Below are 22,904 nucleotides of genomic sequence, written 5' to 3'. Positions count from 1 at the left end.
TCACACACCTGTCTCTGTATTATACTGTAATACCCTGTAATGATGACATCACACACCTGTCTCTGTATTATACTGTAATACCCTGTAATGATGACATCACACACCTGTCTCTGTATTATACTGTAATACCCTGTAATGATGACATCACACACCTGTCTGTGTATTATACTGTCATATCCTGTAATGATGACATCACACACCTGTCTGTGTATTATACTGTAATATCCTGTAATGATGACATCACACACCTGTCTCTGTATTATACTGTAATACCCTGTAATGATGACATCACACACCTGTCTCTGTGTTATACTGTAATACCCTGTAATGATGACATCACACACCTGTCTCTGTGTTATACTGTAATACCCTGTAATGATGACATCACACACCTGTCTCTGTATTATACTGTAATACCCTGTAATGATGACATCACACACCTGTCTCTGTATTATACTGTAATACCCTGTAATGATGACATCACACACCTGTCTCTGTATTATACTGTAATATCCTGTAATGATGACATCACACACCTGTCTCTGTATTATACTGTAATATCCTGTAATGATGACATCACACACCTGTCTCTGTATTATACTGTAATATCCTGTAATGATGACATCACACACCTGTCTGTGTATTATACTGTAATACCCTGTAATGATGACATCACACACCTGTCTGTGTATTATACTGTCATATCCTGTAATGATGACATCACACACCTGTCTGTGTATTATACTGTAATATCCTGTAATGATGACATCACACACCTGTCTCTGTATTATACTGTAATATCCTGTAATGATGACATCACACACCTGTCTGTGTATTATACTGTAATATCCTGTAATGATGACATCACACACCTGTCTCTGTATTATACTGTAATATCCTGTAATGATGACATCACACACCTGTCTCTGTATTATACTGTAATATCCTGTAATGATGACATCACACACCTGTCTCTGTATTATACTGTAATATCCTGTAATGATGACATCACACACCTGTCTCTGTATTATACTGTAATATCCTGTAATGATGACATCACACACCTGTCTCTGTATTATACTGTAATATCCTGTAATGATGACACCACACACCTGTCTCTGTATTATACTGTAATATCCTGTAATGATGACATCACACACCTGTCTCTGTATTATACTGTAATATCCTGTAATGATGACATCACACACCTGTCTCTGTATTATACTGTTATATCCTGTAATGATGACATCACACACCTGTCTCTGTATTATACTGTAATACCCTGTAATGATGACATCACACACCTGTCTCTGTATTATACTGTAATACCCTGTAATGATGACATCACACACCTGTCTCTGTATTATACTGTAATATCCTGTAATGATGACATCACACACCTGTCTGTGTATTATACTGTAATATCCTGTAATGATGACATCACACACCTGTCTCTGTATTATACTGTAATATCCTGTAATGATGACATCACACACCTGTCTCTGTATTATACTGTAATACCCTGTAATGATGACATCACACACCTGTCTCTGTATTATACTGTAATAGCCTGTAATGATGACATCACACACCTGTCTCTGTATTATACTGTAATAGCCTGTAATGATGACATCACACACCTGTCTCTGTATTATACTGTAATATCCTGTAATGATGACATCACACACCTGTCTCTGTATTATACTGTAATATCCTGTAATGATGACATCACACACCTGTCTCTGTATTATAATGTAATATCCTGTAATGATGACATCACACACCTGTCTGTGTATTATACTGTAATATCCTGTAATGATGACATCACACACCTGTCTCTGTATTATCCTGTAATACCCTGTAATGATGACATCACACACCTGTCTCTGTATTATACTGTAATATCCTGTAATGATGACATCACACACCTGTCTCTGTGTATTATCCTGTAATATCCTGTAATGATGACATCACACACCTGTCTCTGTGTTATACTGTAATACTCTGTAATGATGACATCACACACCTGTCTCTGTATTATACTGTAATATCCTGTAATGATGACATCACACACCTGTCTCTGTATTATCCTGTAATACCCTGTAATGATGACATCACACACCTGTCTCTGTATTATACTGTAATATCCTGTAATGATGACATCACACACCTGTCTCTGTATTATACTGTAATATCCTGTAATGATGACATCACACACCTGTCTCTGTGTTATACTGTAATACTCTGTAATGATGACATCACACACCTGTCTCTGTATTATACTGTAATATCCTGTAATGATGACATCACACACCTGTCTCTGTGTTATACTGTAATACTCTGTAATGATGACATCACACACCTGTCTCTGTATTATCCTGTAATACCCTGTAATGATGACATCACACACCTGTCTCTGTGTTATACTGTAATATCCTGTAATGATGACATCACACACCTGTCTCTGTATTATACTGTAATATCCTGTAATGATGACATCACACACCTGTCTCTGTATTATACTGTAATATCCTGTAATGATGACATCACACACCTGTCTGTGTATTATACTGTAATATCCTGTAATGATGACATCACACACCTGTCTCTGTATTATACTGTAATATCCTGTAATGATGACATCACACACCTGTCTCTGTATTATACTGTAATATCCTGTAATGATGACATCACACACCTGTCTCTTTATTATACTGTAATATCCTGTAATGATGACATCACACACCTGTCTCTTTATTATACTGTAATATCCTGTAATGATGACATCACACACCTGTCTCTTTATTATACTGTAATATCCTGTAATGATGACATCACACACCTGTCTCTGTATTATACTGTAATATCATGTAATGATGACATCACACACCTGTCTCTGTATTATACTGTAATATCCTGTAATGATGACATCACACACCTGTCTCTGTATTATACTGTAATATCCTGTAATGATGACATCACACACCTGTCTCTGTATTATCCTGTAATATCCTGTAATGATGACATCACACACCTGTCTCTGTATTATCCTGTAATACCCTGTAATGATGACATCACACACCTGTCTCTGTATTATACTGTATTATCCTGTAATGATGACATCACACACCTGTCTCTGTATTATACTGTAATATCCTGTAATGATGACATCACACACCTGTCTGTGTATTATACTGTAATACCTTGTAATGATGACATCACACACCTGTCTCTGTATTATACTGTAATATCCTGTAATGATGACATCACACACCTGTCTCTGTATTATACTGTAATATCCTGTAATGATGACATCACACACCTGTCTCTGTATTATACTGTAATATCCTGTAATGATGACATCACACACCTGTCTCTGTATTATACTGTAATATCCTGTAATGATGACATCACACACCTGTCTCTGTATTATACTGTAATATCCTGTAATGATGACATCACACACCTGTCTCTGTATTATACTGTAATATCCTGTAATGGTGACATCACACTCCTGTCTCTGTATTATACTGTAATATCCTGTAATGATGACATCACACACCTGTCTCTGTATTATACTGTATTATTCTGTAATGATGACATCACACACCTGTCTCTGTATTATACTGTAATATCATGTAATGATGACATCACACACCTGTCTGTGTTTTATACTGTAATATCCTGTAATGATGACATCACACACCTGTCTCTGTATTATACTGTAATATCCTGTAATGATGACATCACACACCTGTCTGTGTATTATACTGTAATATCCTGTAATGATGACATCACACACCTGTCTCTGTATTATACTGTAATATCCTATAATGATGACATCACACACCTGTCTCTGTATTATACTGTAATATCCTATAATGATGACATCACACACCTATCTCTGTATTATACTGTAATATCCTGTAATGATGACATCACACACCTGTCTCTGTATTATACTGTAATATCCTGTAATGATGACATCACACACCTGTCTCTGTATTATACTGTAATATCCTGTAATGATGACATCACACACCTGTCTCTGTATTATACTGTAATATCCTGTAATGATGACATCACACACCTGTCTGTGTATTATACTGTAATATCCTGTAATGATGACATCACACACCTGTCTGTGTTTTATACTGTAATATCCTGTAATGATGACATCACACACCTGTCTCTGTATTATACTGTAATATCCTGTAATGATGACATCACACACCTGTCTCTGTATTATACTGTAATATCCTGTAATGATGACATCACACACCTGTCTCTGTATTATACTGTAATATCCTGTAATGATGACATCACACACCTGTCTCTGTATTATACTGTAATATCCTGTAATGATGACATCACACACCTGTCTGTGTATTATACTGTATTATCCTGTAATGATGACATCACACACCTGTCTCTGTATTATACTGTAATATCCTGTAATGATGACATCACACACCTGTCTCTGTATTATACTGTAATATCCTGTAATGATGACATCACACACCTGTCTCTGTATTATACTGTAATATCCTGTAATGATGACATCACACACCTGTCTCTGTATTATACTGTAATATCCTGTAATGATGACATCACACACCTGTCTCTGTATTATACTGTAATACCCTGTAATGATGACATCACACACCTGTCTGTGTATTATACTGTATTATCCTGTAATGATGACATCACACACCTGTCTCTGTATTATACTGTAATATCCTGTAATGATGACATCATACACCTGTCTCTGTATTATACTGTAATATCCTGTAATGATGACATCACACACCTGTCTGTGTATTATACTGTAATACCTTGTAATGATGACATCACACACCTGTCTCTGTATTATACTGTAATATCCTGTAATGATGACATCACACACCTGTCTCTGTATTATACTGTATTATTCTGTAATGATGACATCACACACCTGTCTCTGTATTATACTGTAATATCATGTAATGATGACATCACACACCTGTCTGTGTTTTATACTGTAATATCCTGTAATGATGACATCACACACCTGTCTCTGTATTATACTGTAATATCCTGTAATGATGACATCACACACCTGTCTCTGTATTATACTGTAATATCCTGTAATGATGACATCACACACCTGTCTCTGTATTATACTGTATTATCCTGTAATGATGACATCACACACCTGTCTGTGTATTATACTGTAATATCCTGTAATGATGACATCACACACCTGTCTGTGTTTTATACTGTAATATCCTGTAATGATGACATCACACACCTGTCTGTGTTTTATACTGTAATATCCTGTAATGATGACATCACACACCTGTCTGTGTTTTATACTGTAATATCCTGTAATGATGACATCACACACCTGTCTCTGTATTATACTGTAATATCCTGTAATGATGACATCACACACCTGTCTCTGTATTATACTGTAATATCCTGTAATGATGACATCACACACCTGTCTCTGTATTATACTGTAATACCCTGTAATGATGACATCACACACCTGTCTGTGTATTATACTGTATTATCCTGTAATGATGACATCACACACCTGTCTCTGTATTATACTGTAATATCCTGTAATGATGACATCACACACCTGTCTCTGTATTATACTGTAATATCCTGTAATGATGACATCACACACCTGTCTCTGTATTATACTGTAATATCCTGTAATGATGACATCACACACCTGTCTCTGTATTATACTGTAATACCCTGTAATGATGACATCACACACCTGTCTGTGTATTATACTGTATTATCCTGTAATGATGACATCACACACCTGTCTCTGTATTATACTGTAATATCCTGTAATGATGACATCATACACCTGTCTCTGTATTATACTGTAATATCCTGTAATGATGACATCACACACCTGTCTGTGTATTATACTGTAATATCCTGTAATGATGACATCACACACCTGTCTCTGTATTATACTGTAATATCCTGTAATGATGACATCACACACCTGTCTCTGTATTATACTGTATTATTCTGTAATGATGACATCACACACCTGTCTCTGTATTATACTGTAATATCATGTAATGATGACATCACACACCTGTCTGTGTTTTATACTGTAATATCCTGTAATGATGACATCACACACCTGTCTGTGTATTATACTGTAATATCCTGTAATGATGACATCACACACCTGTCTGTGTTTTATACTGTAATATCCTGTAATGATGACATCACACACCTGTCTGTGTTTTATACTGTAATATCCTGTAATGATGACATCACACACCTGTCTGTGTTTTATACTGTAATATCCTGTAATGATGACATCACACACCTGTCTCTGTATTATACTGTAATATCCTGTAATGATGACATCACACACCTGTCTCTGTATTATACTGTAATATCCTGTAATGATGACATCACACACCTGTCTCTGTATTATACTGTAATACCCTGTAATGATGACATCACACACCTGTCTGTGTATTATACTGTATTATCCTGTAATGATGACATCACACACCTGTCTCTGTATTATACTGTATTATCCTGTAATGATGACATCACACACCTGTCTCTGTATTATACTGTAATATCCTGTAATGATGACATCACACACCTGTCTCTGTATTATACTGTAATATCCTGTAATGATGACATCACACACCTGTCTCTGTATTATACTGTAATACCCTGTAATGATGACATCACACACCTGTCTCTGTATTATACTGTAATACCCTGTAATGATGACATCACACACCTGTCTCTGTATTATACTGTAATATCCTGTAATGATGACATCACACACCTGTCTCTGTATTATACTGTAATATCCTGTAATGATGACATCACACACCTGTCTGTGTATTATACTGTAATATCCTGTAATGATGACATCACACACCTGTCTCTGTATTATACTGTAATATCCTGTAATGATGACATCACACACCTGTCTCTGTATTATACTGTAATATCCTGTAATGATGACATCACACACCTGTCTCTGTATTATACTGTAATATCCTGTAATGATGACATCACACACCTGTCTGTGTATTATACTGTATTATCCTGTAATGATGACATCACACACCTGTCTCTGTATTATACTGTAATATCCTGTAATGATGACATCACACACCTGTCTCTGTATTATACTGTAATATCCTGTAATGATGACATCACACACCTGTCTCTGTATTATACTGTAATATCCTGTAATGATGACATCACACACCTGTCTCTGTATTATACTGTAATATCCTGTAATGATGACATCACACACCTGTCTCTGTATTATACTGTAATACCCTGTAATGATGACATCACACACCTGTCTGTGTATTATACTGTATTATCCTGTAATGATGACATCACACACCTGTCTCTGTATTATACTGTAATATCCTGTAATGATGACATCATACACCTGTCTCTGTATTATACTGTAATATCCTGTAATGATGACATCACACACCTGTCTGTGTATTATACTGTAATACCTTGTAATGATGACATCACACACCTGTCTCTGTATTATACTGTAATATCCTGTAATGATGACATCACACACCTGTCTCTGTATTATACTGTATTATTCTGTAATGATGACATCACACACCTGTCTCTGTATTATACTGTAATATCATGTAATGATGACATCACACACCTGTCTGTGTTTTATACTGTAATATCCTGTAATGATGACATCACACACCTGTCTGTGTATTATACTGTAATATCCTGTAATGATGACATCACACACCTGTCTGTGTTTTATACTGTAATATCCTGTAATGATGACATCACACACCTGTCTGTGTTTTATACTGTAATATCCTGTAATGATGACATCACACACCTGTCTGTGTTTTATACTGTAATATCCTGTAATGATGACATCACACACCTGTCTCTGTATTATACTGTAATATCCTGTAATGATGACATCACACACCTGTCTCTGTATTATACTGTAATATCCTGTAATGATGACATCACACACCTGTCTCTGTATTATACTGTAATACCCTGTAATGATGACATCACACACCTGTCTGTGTATTATACTGTATTATCCTGTAATGATGACATCACACACCTGTCTCTGTATTATACTGTAATACCCTGTAATGATGACATCACACACCTGTCTCTGTATTATACTGTAATACCCTGTAATGATGACATCACACACCTGTCTCTGTATTATACTGTAATACCCTGTAATGATGACATCACACACCTGTCTCTGTATTATACTGTAATATCCTGTAATGATGACATCACACACCTGTCTCTGTATTATACTGTAATATCCTGTAATGATGACATCACACACCTGTCTCTGTATTATACTGTAATATCCTGTAATGATGACATCACACACCTGTCTCTGTATTATACTGTAATACCCTGTAATGATGACATCACACACCTGTCTGTGTATTATACTGTATTATCCTGTAATGATGACATCACACACCTGTCTCTGTATTATACTGTAATATCCTGTAATGATGACATCATACACCTGTCTCTGTATTATACTGTAATATCCTGTAATGATGACATCACACACCTGTCTGTGTATTATACTGTAATATCCTGTAATGATGACATCACACACCTGTCTCTGTATTATACTGTAATATCCTGTAATGATGACATCACACACCTGTCTCTGTATTATACTGTATTATTCTGTAATGATGACATCACACACCTGTCTCTGTATTATACTGTAATATCATGTAATGATGACATCACACACCTGTCTGTGTTTTATACTGTAATATCCTGTAATGATGACATCACACACCTGTCTGTGTATTATACTGTAATATCCTGTAATGATGACATCACACACCTGTCTGTGTTTTATACTGTAATATCCTGTAATGATGACATCACACACCTGTCTGTGTTTTATACTGTAATATCCTGTAATGATGACATCACACACCTGTCTGTGTTTTATACTGTAATATCCTGTAATGATGACATCACACACCTGTCTCTGTATTATACTGTAATATCCTGTAATGATGACATCACACACCTGTCTCTGTATTATACTGTAATATCCTGTAATGATGACATCACACACCTGTCTCTGTATTATACTGTAATACCCTGTAATGATGACATCACACACCTGTCTGTGTATTATACTGTATTATCCTGTAATGATGACATCACACACCTGTCTCTGTATTATACTGTATTATCCTGTAATGATGACATCACACACCTGTCTCTGTATTATACTGTAATATCCTGTAATGATGACATCACACACCTGTCTCTGTATTATACTGTAATATCCTGTAATGATGACATCACACACCTGTCTCTGTATTATACTGTAATACCCTGTAATGATGACATCACACACCTGTCTCTGTATTATACTGTAATACCCTGTAATGATGACATCACACACCTGTCTCTGTATTATACTGTAATATCCTGTAATGATGACATCACACACCTGTCTCTGTATTATACTGTAATATCCTGTAATGATGACATCACACACCTGTCTGTGTATTATACTGTAATATCCTGTAATGATGACATCACACACCTGTCTGTGTATTATACTGTAATATCCTGTAATGATGACATCACACACCTGTCTCAGGATTCTACATTGTTGGAATTCTGTACGATGCTGGACAATCACATTTTGAGACGCTTCGTTGATAGACGTCTCAGGGAAATTGGTGACAGGCGACACCTGGAGATACAGGAGAAGGTTCTATGAGAGAGGATGGGAGGAAATATCCTGCAAAACCTAAAGAATTACTGGAGGATGAAACATTGTTACAGCAGAATGTGGTCCAATCAGATGGTTCCGTCCGCTGTGCTTAGACTTTCCCTTCTTGGATGCGACGCTTGTATCTCACCATTTGCCGCTCATCAGAGAAGACGATTTTTCCAGTCACTTTCTTGAAACGTTTATTTGGAAAATCCGATTTGTGATCAGCGATGAAATTAAAATTGTGATTTTCCCTGAAACAAATAAGAACCAAAGATGTAACAACTTCTCGCAGGTTCTTATTATTGTCCAGCATTTTGGGGTGGGCAGATTATCCTTTGCGTTGGTCATCAACATCAGAATTCTGGGTGCAGAGAACCAACAATGGATTCTGTGATTATTGGTTTATTAAGGATCTGATTCTTCTATTTTGGAGATTGGACAGACGTGAGATACATGTTTAGTACTTGCCAGGAGAAGTCATGAAAGTGGTCTGGGCTACACGGAGAAGATAAGGAGAGAGAGGGGGTCATTTACTAAGGGCCCGAATCGCGTTTTTTACGTTGGGTTACCCATATTTTTCCCTGAATTGCCCTGGGATTGTGGCGCACGCGATCGGATTGTGGCGCATCGGCGCCGGCATGCACGCGACGCAAATCGGGGGGTGTGGTCGTCGGAAAACCCGACGGATTTAGAAAAACCGCTGTATTTTTAAAAAAAATGTGTCGCTTGACACGCGCTTACCTGCACCCAGCAACGGATCGTGAACTCCGATGGACTTCTGCGCATTCACTCCTTAGTGAATCGCCGGAAGACCCGAATCCTCCACAGAGAACGCGCCACTGGATCGCGAATGGACCGGGGGTAAGTAAATCTGCCCCAGAGAATCTTACAGCCTGGGATATATATCATGTATAGTCAGGGGGTATATGGAGGATCTCTAACCTCTCCTGACATGTCTGCTATAGGAAATCCTCTTCTACATATAAGTCTCTGTATTGTGGACACATGGATACTTCTGGCTGCTCTTACCACTTTACTTTCAGTCGTAGATACTTGAGAAGTTCTCCTTTCCCAACGCAGGTGAAACAGAGCTGGAGACCAGTACCGGAGCACCAGCTACAGCTGTGGGAGCAGAAATGTTGCATTTTATGTGCATATGGATTCCATACATCAACTGTTAAAGAAAAACTCTATCCAGATGCTACTAGTTGTATGGTAATATCTGTGTATTTGGTCCTTACTCACCGCGCGCGTCCTATCCCACCGCAGGAGTAGCACATCCGGTCTCCGCTCCTACCAGATCCACAGCAGCCCATGCACATTCCCTGTGTAGTGGACGAGACAAGATCTTATTACATTACCGCTAGCAGGTCCTACATACACATTGGGGCTCATTTACTAAGGGTCGCGCTGCTCACTTTTGTCAGACTGTTCGCCTTTTTTCAGAGATTATGCGGCTCGGACAGTTATTTAACAGGGGTCTGCGCTGGGATTGTGTCACACGCGATGTCACACGCTGCTTCAATGCGGCACAAATCTGGGGCAGGTCATCAGACGATCCGAATGATTTGGACTGAACGATTTAACTTTCAAATTGTGTCGAAAAATCAAACACTTACATGCACCAGGAAGAAGAAGGTGAACTCCAGGGACCTGAGCGGGGAAGCGACACATGCAGGATATCGGGCGCAGGATCTTAGTGACTCCCCGCACAGCACATTATACACAGACAATGCACTTACATGCACCAGGAAGAAGAAGGTGAACTCCAGGGACCTGAGCAGGGAAGCCACACATGCAGGATATCGGGGGCAGGATCTTAGTGACTCCCCGCACAGCGCATTATACACGGACAATGCACTTACATGCACCAGGAAGAAGAAGGTGAACTCCGGGGACCTGAGCGGGGAAGCGACACATGCAGGATATCGGGGGCAGGATCTTAGTGACTCCCCGCACAGCACATTATACAAGGACAATGCACTTACATGCACCAGGAAGAAGAAGGTGAACTCCGGGGACCTGAGCAGGGAAGCCACACATGCAGGATATCGGGGGCAGGATCTTAGTGACTCCCCGCACAGCACATTATACACGGACAATGCACTTACATGCACCGGGAAGAAGAAGGTGAACTCCGGGGACCTGAGCAGGGAAGTGACACATGCAGGATATCGGGTGCAGGATCTTAGTGACTCCCCGCACAGCGCATTATACACGGACAATGCACTTACATGCACCAGGAAGAAGAAGGTGAACTCCGGGGACCTGAGCGGGGGAGTGACACATGCAGGATATCGGGCGCAGGATCTTAGTGACTCCCCGCACAGCGCATTATACACAGACAATGCACTTACATGCACCAGGAAGAAGAAGGTGAACTCCAGGGACCTGAGCGGAGAAGCGACACATGCAGGATATCGGACGCACGATCTTAGTGACTCCCCACACAGCACATTATACACAGACAATGCACTTACATGCACCAGGATGAAGAAGGTGAACTCCGGGGACCTGAGCGGGGAAGCGACACATGCAGGATATCAGGCGCAGGATCTTAGTGACTTCTCGCACAGCGCATTATACACGGACAATGCACTTACATGCACCAGGAAGTAGAAGGTGAACCCCAGGGACCTGAGCGGGGAAGCGACACGTGCAGGATATCGGGCGCACGATCTTAGTGACTCCCCGCACAGCGCATTATACACGGACAATGCACTTACATGCACCAGGAAAAAGAAGGTGAACTCCGGGGACCTGAGCAGGGAAGCGACACATGCAGGATATCGGGCGCAGGATCTTAGTGACTCCCCGCACAGCGCATTATACACGGACAATGCACTTACATGCACCAGGAAGAAGGTGAACTCCAGGGACCTGAGTGGAGAAGTGACACATGCAGGATATCAGGCGCAGGATCTTAGTGACTCCCCGCACAGCGCATTATACACGGACAATGCACTTACATGCACCAGGAAGAAGAAGGTGAACTCCGGGGACCTGAGCAGGGAAGCGACACATGCAGGATATTGGACGCACGATCTTAGTGACTCCCTGCACAGCGCATTATACACGGACAATGCACTTACATGCACCAGGAAGAAGAAGGTGAACTCCGGGGACCTGAGCGGGGAAGAGACACATGCAGGATATCGGGGCAGGATCTTAGCCACTCCCCCACAGCGCATTATACATGGACAATGCACTTACATGCACCAGGAAGAAGAAGGTGAACTCCAGGGACCTGAGCGGGGAAGGGACACATGCAGAATATCGGGCGCCGGATCTTAGTGACTCCCCGCACAGCGCATTATACACGGACAATGCACTTACATGCACCAGGAAAAAGAAGGTGAACTCCGGGGACCTGAGCAGGGAAGCGACACATGCAGGATATCGGGCGCAGGATCTTAGTGACTCCCCGCACAGCTCATTATACACGGACAATGCACTTACATGCACCAGGAAGAAGGTGAACTCCAGGGACCTGAGTGGAGAAGTGACACATGCAGGATATCAGGCGCAGGATCTTAGTGACTTCCCGCACAGCGCATTATACACGGACAATGCACTTACATGCACCAGGAAGAAGAAGGTGAACTCCGGGGACCTGAGCAGGGAAGCGACACATGCAGGATATTGGACGCACGATCTTAGTGACTCCCCGCACAGTGCATTATACACGGACAATGCACTTACATGCACCAGGAAGAAGAAGGTGAACTCCGGGGACCTGAGCGGGGAAGTGGCACATGCAGGATATCGGGTGCACGATCTTAGTGACTCCCTGCACAGCGCATTATACACGGACAATGCACTTACATGCACCAGGAAGAAGAAGGTGAACTCCAGGGACCTGAGCGGGGAAGCGACACATGCAGAATATCGGGCGCATGACCTTGGTGAATCGCGGCACAGGGCATTATACACGGACAATGCACTTTCGGTGAACTACGGCAGTCGGCTAAGTAAATGTGCCCCATTACGAATAACAATGGAAGGGTGCTGCTCAGCGTCTACTTACCCGTCCAGTTCCACAGCAGCTGGCGCACCTGACCCTGCCACGACCACAACAATTTGAACAGATCTGTGAAAATTAAAGAATTGAACACTCCATTACCTTTAAAGCATCCCCAAAATATGATGCCCACTCCCCACTTAGTTGGTGTCCCCTCGCTGAAGCAAACGGCAAAGTTTGGGCATTGTTCTAAGTAGATCTGATCAGAGAAGATGTGTGAGCTCCCCCTAGTGGTGGTTGCAGACAGACAGATTTCTTCTATGTAACTCTCCTCAAACAATGAAACTTCTGGAATATATTCTACCGAACATTCTAGAAGCAGACACATGAAATTCACAGTGAGAAGATATCGATAGTAGCTGCACAATTCCTTACCTCCACCACTGATGTATGAGGGACTCTTACTCTGTTTTGCCCTGTCACAAACCAATCTGGTCGGTTTACTATCACCTCCCAAGTGCTGGGAGCAGGACCATTGGCCGGACCGTCCACTTCTTGACCTAGATCAAACAATGTAGAGGGTGAGGACTAGAGGCTGAGACACTTTAGATCTGGTAAAATGGGAATGTTTAAAGGGCAGGTCCCCCATATAACTTATCCCTCACCATGAGTGTCATCTTTTGGGTTGGGACACGTGCGTATTTCCATTAAAATGAGACATTGGGGGGGATTTACTAATTTTGGCACAAGCACGACTGTCGGCATCGGAGATCAGTCTCCGGAAAGCACAGCCCGATGTATTAAAGTGGCGCACGGCTGTAAGTAATTAATGGTTAGACGGTAATAATCAGTCGTGCGCCATAAAAATGCCGACATCAATGAGATGTGCGCCAAAATCTTACATGGACTGCACCTTAATTTTGCTCTCTGACCATTTTTTTCCTGGTCTATTGTGCGGCAAAAATTGTGCCTAAAAATACACATAAATGTGACGGATAATGGGGGTCATTTACTAAGGGCCCGATTCGCGTTTTCCCGACGTGTTACCCGAAAATTTCCGATTTGCGCCGATTTCCCCTGAATTGCCCCGGGATTTTGGATTGTGCCGCATCGGCGCTGGCATGCTGGCATGCACGAGACGGAAATCGGGGGGCGTGGCCGAACGAAAACCCGACGGATTCGAAAAAACCGCCGCATTTAAAACAAAAAATCTGTTGCGGAGCTTGCACTTACCTTCACTCAGCCCGGCTCGGTGTATTCCAGTGCGTTCCAATGCTTTTCAGCGCAGCAGCGCCACCTGGTGGACGGAGGAGGAACTGCCTTAATGAATCCTGGCCGGACCCGAATCCAGCGCAGAGAACGCGCCGCTGGATCGCGAATTGACCGGGTAAGTAAATCTGCCCCACTTGCGGCAAAAAATCCGGAGGAGTCGGGATAGTCAGAAACATCTTGTCTTTCTGGCGCAAACTCATTATATATGATCCGCAACAATTCTGCGTCAAAAAATCCCAGCATTTTTTAGGCGCAGATACGATAATACATGCCCCCCACTGTGCCAGTAAATTAGGGACATGGGGGGATATTTATCAGGAACTCTGCGCACCGCCAGTGGCCCTGAAATATTTGCAAATGCTAGCGATTATTTGCCCCGATCCGCCACCTTCACGCCAGTGCATTTTTTTCTACGCCCATGACTTTAAGTCATTTCCTTTAATCTCGTTGTGTTTGTGACCAAGACCATAAAACAACATGATACATATTGGCCAACTGTTTCTAATTGCTGGAAATTCCAAATTGGGCATCTCCATTGAAAAGGGGTGGAGTCTGAAAAGCTTAAGTGGGTGGTCCTTAAGGTTTAGGCAATCTGGAGGCAGGTCCATGGGCGGTCCAGAGCTGAGCTGCAATAACACAGCGCGGCCACTGCAGAGAGTATGGCACTGTGCTGTCTGCTCCTATAATCAGCTGATTGGGCTCCAGTATGAAGAGACCAGTGTGACACATGCAATATAATGACCCGTACCGTTATAAGGCTCAGCTTTCCAGGCACACGTCCTCGATTCAGTGAAGGTCACTAAGGAATACTGTAATATAAAAATAGTCTTCTATTAGTTCCTAACTTCATTAATATTCCATAGAGTAACTTCTCTGACATATCCTCCAGTCACATCTAAAGCTGCAGTTCTTATAACTTACTATTTTCTAGACAATTTATCCCATATGGCCAATAAGGACTGGAGGTCCATGTCTTGATGGCAGGTTCTGGACACTGAGCCCCATCAATCATCATCACTGAGCCCCATCAATCATCATCACTGAGCCCCCATCAATCATCATCACTGAGCCCCATCAATCATCATCACTGAGCCCCATCAATCATCATCACTGAGCCCCCATCAATCATCATCACTGAGCCCCATCAATCATCATCACTGAGCGCCATCAATCATCATCACTGAGCCCCATCAATCATCATCACTGAGCCCCCATCAATCATCATCACTGAGCCCCATCAATCATCATCACTGAGCCCCATCATTCATCATCACTGAGCCCCCATCAATCATCATCACTGAGCCCCCATCAATCATCATCACTGAGCCCCCATCAATAATCATCACTGAGCCCCATCAATCATCATCACTGAGCCCCCATCAATCATCATCACTGAGCCCCATCAATCATCATCACTGAGCCCCATCAATCATCATCACTGAGCCCCATCAATCATCATCACTGAGCCCCCATCAATCATCATCACTGAGCCCCCATCAATCATCATCACTGAGCCCCATCAATCATCATCACTGAGCCCCATCAATCATCATCACTGAGCCCCATCAATCATCATCACTGAGCCCCCATCAATCATCATCACTGAACCCCCATCAATCATCATCACTGAGCCCCCATCAATCCTCATCACTGAGCCCCCATCAATCATCATCACTGAGCCCCCATCAATCATCATCACTGAGCCCCCATCAATCATCATCACTGAGCCCCCATCAATCATCACTGAGCCCCCATCAATCATCATCACTGAGCCCCCATCAATCATCAGCACTGAGCCCCTATCAATCATCATCACTGAGCCCCCATCAATCATCATCACTGAGCCCCATCAATCATCATCACTGAGCCCCCATCAATCATCATCACTGAGCCCCCATCAATCATCATCACTGAGCCCCATCAATCATCATCACTGAGCCCCCATCAATCATCATCACTGAGCCCCATCAATCATCATCACTGAGCCCCATCAATCATCATCACTGAGCGCCATCAATCATCATCACTGAGCCCCATCAATCATCATCACTGAGCCCCATCAATCATCATCACTGAGCCCCCATCAATCATCATCACTGAGCCCCCATCAATCATCATCACTGAGCCCCCATCAATCATCATCACTGAGCCCCATCAATCATCATCACTGAGCCCCATCATTCATCATCACTGAGCCCCCATCAATCATCAGCACTGAGCCCCTATCAATCATCATCACTGAGCCCCATCAATCATCATCACTGAGCCCCATCAATCATCATCACTGAGCCCCCATTAATCATCATCACTGAGCCCCATCAATCATCATCACTGAGCCCCCATCAATAATCATCACTGAGCCCCATCAATCATCATCACTGAGCCCCTATCAATCATCATCACTGAGCCCCCATCAATAATCATCACTGAGCCCCTATCAATCATCATCACTGAGCCCCTATCAATCATCATCACTGAGCCCCCATCAATCATCATCACTGAGCCCCATCAATCATCATCACTGAGCCCCCATCAATCATCATCACTGAGCCCCATCAATCATCATCACTGAGCCCCCATCAATCATCATCACTGAGCCCCATCAATCATCATCACTGAGCCCCATCAATCATCATCACTGAGCCCCCATTAATCATCATCACTGAGCCCCATCAATCATCATCACTGAGCCCCCATCAATAATCATCACTGAGCCCCCATCAATCATCATCACTGAGCCCCCATCAATCATCATCACTGAGCCCCCATTAATCATCATCACTGAGCCCCATCAATCATCATCACTGAGCCCCCATCAATAATCATCACTGAGCCCCCATCAATCATCATCACTGAGCCCCCATCAATCATCATCACTGAGCCCCCATCAATCATCATCACTGAGCCCCCATCAATCATTATCACTGAGCCCCATCAATCATCATCACTGAGCCCCCATTAATCATCATCACTGAGCCCCATCAATCATCATCACTGAGCCCCCATCAATAATCATCACTGAGCCCCCATCAATCATCATCACTGAGCCCCCATCAATCATCATCACTGAGCCCCCATCAATCATCATCACTGAGCCCCCATCAATCATTATCACTGAGCCCCATCAATCATCATCACTGAGCCCCCATCAATCATCTCTGCAGCAGTTACTTATAGCATTTGGGTAAATTGCATTTCTTTACAGTCTCAGTCTCTGCAGCAGAATGTCAGATATATTATTCAGCGACGCCGCACTGCACATGGCGCGGACTCAGGAGCTGACACTCTACGTGTACACTGAATATATACACTTATCCTCAGAACAGAGAAATGATCGGAACCAATTGTTGTGCTCCACGACAGATAAAGGGTTAATGACACATCTAGTGGTATGGGGTGCGGAAGTGCCAGGTGCCATAATGCTAATCACAAGCTGAAGCCCTGGTGGTCTAGGGTTCCTTCCCTTTTCTCTAGTGCAAAAACCAAACAAAAACTGCAATGCAAATGTTATCACCCTGCAAAACTGCAGTATACAGGAAACTCTCTGTATAGTAATCACAACGAGCCAAAAGAACGTGTAAAGAGGGGAAAACACCAGAGTAACGTCATAAAACCATCAAGATCTTTACTACAAGTGCAAATAGAGAATAAAATACAGTAATGACACAAGTGAAATGGAGAATTGAGATAATCTACACGGGATACCACCCACAGCAAGCGGAGGATGACCCCCAAATGATACATAAATATAGCAATAACTCCCACCTCTACATATATCCACCTATGCACAGATATATATAGGGGGAGGAAGCAGATGAGAGGGAAGTGGTAGAAGAGAATAACAGCGCAAAACAGGTAGAGCAGAGAATGGCACAGGGCTGGGGGGTCCCGACGGGCGACTCGGGGTTTGGGATCCATTCGGGGGCTTGACTTGTGTCATTACTGTATTTATTCTCTATTTGAACTTGTAATAAAGATTGTGATGGGGTGTTTCCCCTTTCCCTGGTGGTCTAGGGTAGTAGAGGGGTTACCTCACTTTCCCTGGTGGTCTAGAGTAGTCGATGAGTTGCTTCCCTTTCTATTGTGGTCTAGGGTAGCAGAGTTGTACATGTTTAATTACCTCATCTTCCAGGATAGTAGAGGAGTTGCCTTCCTTTCCCTGGTGGTCTAGAGCAGTGATTTTCAACCAGTGTGCCGCGACACATGGTCGGGTGTGCCGCGGGGAATGTTCCCCAAACATTCCAGGTTTCATAATGAGTGAGTAAAATAAATTTAGAATCTATATTATTAACTATATCAGTGGTGGCGAACCCATGGCACGGGTGCCAGAGGTGGCACTTAGAGCCCTTTCTGTGGGCACTCAGGCCATTGACCCCAAGACAGAGCTCACCAAACAGGACCAAATTCCCCAAATCTTCCTGCAGACCCAGGCAATTTACGAGATGCTGCAATCAGCGCTATTTTAAAATGACACTTCATTGGCCGTTTTGGAATTGCGGGAAAAGTGAGAATGTGTTGATAGAACTGCAGTATCTTTGAACGTCATCCTACTGGACCCTACATTCTTACTGTACAAAGAGATCCTGGTGAGAAGCTACAATGATAGTCTGAATTTGCTCTCCTTCTTTCAACTGTATTGGCGGCCTCAAGGGGCCGAAATGATTGATAGTTGAAGAGCAGGTAGCAATAAGTTACTGCTTAAAATTCAATGTTGGCACTTTGCGGTAAATAAGTGGCTTTTGGTTATAGTTTGGGCACTCGGTCTCTAAAAGGTTCGCCATCACTGAACTATATGTATAATATGACTGTTTTAGTGTCATTTTGTGCTATTTTGGTTGGTGGTGTGCCTCTGGATTTTCGAAGTATAAAAAGTGTGCCGCGGCTCAAAAAAGGTTGAAAATCACTGGTCTAGAGTAGTAGAGGGGTTACTACCCCTTTCCCTGGTGGTCTAGAGTAGCAGAGGGGTTACCTGCCTTTCCTTGGTGGTTTAGGGTAGTAGAGGGGTTACCTCCCTTTCCCTTGTGGTCTAGAGTAGTAGAGGGGTTACTACCCCTTTCCCTGGTGGTCTAGAGTAGTAGAGGGGTTACCTGCCTTTCCTTGGTGGTTTAGGGTAGTAGAGGGGTTACCTCCCTTTCCCTTGTGGTCTAGAGTAGTAGATGGGTTACTACCCCTTTCCCTGGTGGTCTAGAGTAGTAGAGGGGTTACTACCCCTTTCCCTGGTGGTCTAGAGTAGTAGAGGGGTTACTACCCCTTTCTCTGGTGGTCTAGAGTAGTAGAGGGGTTACTACCCCTTTCCCTGGTGGTCTAGAGGAGTAGAGGGGTTACTACCCCTTTCCCTGGTGGTCTAGAGTAGTAGAGGGGTTACTACCCCTTTCCCTGGTGGTCTAGAGTAGTAGAGGGGTTACTACCCCTTTCCCTGGTGGTCTACAGTAGTAGAGGGGTTACTACCCCTTTCTCTGGTGGTCTAGAGGAGTAGTGGGGTTACTACCCCTTTCCCTGGTGGTCTAGAGTAGTAGAGGGGTTACTACCCCTTTCTCTGGTGGTCTAGAGTAGTAGAGGGGTTACTACCCCTTTCCCTGGTGGTCTAGAGTAGTAGAGGGGTTACTACCCCTTTCTCTGGTGTTCTAGAGGAGTAGTGGGGTTACTACCCCTTTCCCTGGTGGTGTAGGGTAGCAGAGTGGTGCAGGTTTATTCCCCTGGCCCGCTAGGATAGTAGAGGGCTATGAAGGGGTCAGTGTGGGTAGAGTAGTCCCTTGGATATAGTTGGGGTCCTCAAATCCTCTGCTCCAGCAATACCCCCTCAGTCTGTCTCTGCCAGAAGGTTGTCCTCTCACTTGATGACGACCCACCCCGCAGCCCCTCAGGTGCCCCAGGAGCTCGTACCCTGTGAGTGTTAAAGTTCTGGAGGTTCTGGATGGTCATGTCCTGGGCCGGAGCAGAACTGTAGCAGCAATGCTTCTCCGCGTATTCCAGGAAGGATTGTCTGGCGTCATCCTCCGAGATGGTAGCAGGTCTGAATCCAGAGAGACTCAAATATTACTCTATGTATCACCATCCGCTCATGTATCTAAGCATGGAAGGCTCTCTACACACCTGCTGTAGCTAAATGCTGTATCCAAGCCTATCAATCTATCATGTGTGATACTGTCTGCTGAGATGTATCTAATCCTAACATGTGTGATACTGTCTGCTGAGCTGTGTATCTAATCCTTTCATGTGTGATACTGTCTGCTGAGCATTGTATCTAATCCTATCCTGTGTGATACTGTCTGCTGAGCTGTGTATCTAATCCTTTCATATGTGATACTATCTGCTGAGCTGTGTATCTAATCCCATCATGTGTGATACTGTCTGCTGAGCAGTGTATCTAATCCTATCCTGTGTGATACTGACTGCTGAGCTGTGTATCTAATCATATAGTGTGTGATACTGTCTGCTGAGCTGTGTATCTAATCCTATCCTGTGTGATACTGTCTGCTGAACTGTGTATCTAATCCTTTCATTTGTGATACTGTCTGCTGAGTTGTGTATCTAATCTTCTCCTGTGTGATACTGTCTGCTGAGCTGTGTATCTAATCCTATCCTGTGTGATACTGTCTGCTGAGCTGTGTATCTAATCCTATCATATGTGATACTGGCTGCTGAGCTGTGTATCTAATCCTATCCTGTGTGATACTGTCTGCTGAGCTGTGTATCTAATCCTATCCTGATACAGTCTGCTGAGCGGTCTATCTAATCCTATCCTGTGTGATACTGTCTGCTGAGCTGTGTATCTAATCCCATCATGTGTGATACTGACTGCTGAGCTGTGTATCTAATCCCATCATGTGTGATACTGACTGCTGAGCTGTGTATCTAATCCCATCCTGTGTGATACTGTCTGCTGAGCTGTGTATCTAATCCCATCATGTGTGATACAGTCTGCTGAGTTGTGTATCTAATCCTATCCAGTGTGATACTGTCTGCGTGTATCTTAATGTCTGTTGTGCTGCTGTATCTAAAACACAAGGAAACAGGACAGAATATTCCAGAGGAACTTACTGCACAGATAGATTTTCTTCAGGGGCAGATGGAAAGGTCTCACCTGTGATAAAATAAAAATATTAAAGCAAGATATAAGATAAATAAATAGATATTAGATAGATAGATATGAGATAGATAGATAGATAGATATGAGATAGATAGATAGATAGATAGATAGATAGATAGATAGATATGAGATAGATAAATAGATAGATAGATAGATAGATAGATAGATAGATATGAGATAGATAGATAGATAGATAGATAGATAGATAGATAGATAGATAGAAGATAGATAGATAGATATGAGATAGATAGATAGATAGGAGATAGATAGATAGGAGATAGATATGAGATAGATAGATAGATAGATAGATAGAAGATAGATAGATATGAGATAGATAGATAGATAGATAGATAGATAGATAGATAGATAGATAGATAGATAGATAGATAGATATGAGATAGATAGATAGATAGATAGATAGATAGATAGATAGGAGATAGATAGATAGATAGATAGGAGATAGATAGATAGATAGATAGATAGATAGATAGATAGGAGATAGATAGATAGATAGATAGATATGAGATAGATAGATAGGAGATAGATAGGAGATAGATAGATAGGAGATAGATAGATATGATAGATAGATAGATAGATAGATAGGAGATAGATAGATAGATAGGAGATAGATAGATATGATAGATAGATAGATAGATAGATAGATAGGAGATAGATAGATAGATAGATAGATAGATAGATATGAGATAGATAGATAGATAGATAGAAGATAGATAGATAGATAGATAGGAGATAGATAGATAGATAGATAGATAGATAGATAGATAGATAGATAG

The 22,904-nt window shown here is 42.2% G+C and overlaps 1 protein-coding gene across 2 annotated transcripts in view; it reads right to left on the bottom strand.

Moving 5' to 3' along the window:
- The window catches only part of LOC140104261 (protein SSUH2 homolog), a 56,402-nt gene that overhangs the window by 4,417 nt on the left and 29,081 nt on the right, over positions 1 to 22,904 (bottom strand). For both annotated transcript variants that reach the window (XM_072127726.1, XM_072127727.1), the window contains 9 exons: positions 22,062 to 22,104; positions 20,904 to 21,033; positions 15,769 to 15,829; positions 14,184 to 14,308; positions 13,815 to 13,877; positions 11,033 to 11,112; positions 10,817 to 10,909; positions 9,933 to 10,038; positions 9,659 to 9,763 (listed from right to left, as the gene is read on the bottom strand). In XM_072127726.1, coding sequence (XP_071983827.1) covers positions 9,659 to 9,763; positions 9,933 to 10,038; positions 10,817 to 10,909; positions 11,033 to 11,112; positions 13,815 to 13,877; positions 14,184 to 14,308; positions 15,769 to 15,829; positions 20,904 to 21,033; positions 22,062 to 22,104 — 806 coding nt within the window. The remainder of the gene's footprint in view (positions 1 to 9,658; positions 9,764 to 9,932; positions 10,039 to 10,816; positions 10,910 to 11,032; positions 11,113 to 13,814; positions 13,878 to 14,183; positions 14,309 to 15,768; positions 15,830 to 20,903; positions 21,034 to 22,061; positions 22,105 to 22,904) is intronic.

The sequence above is a fragment of the Engystomops pustulosus genome, chromosome 10 (genome assembly GCF_040894005.1).
Source record: "Engystomops pustulosus chromosome 10, aEngPut4.maternal, whole genome shotgun sequence".
In the NCBI taxonomy this organism is placed as follows: domain Eukaryota; kingdom Metazoa; phylum Chordata; class Amphibia; order Anura; family Leptodactylidae; genus Engystomops; species Engystomops pustulosus.
The sequence above is the reverse complement of the archived record's forward strand: the minus strand, read 5'-3'. Positions and strand labels throughout refer to the sequence as shown.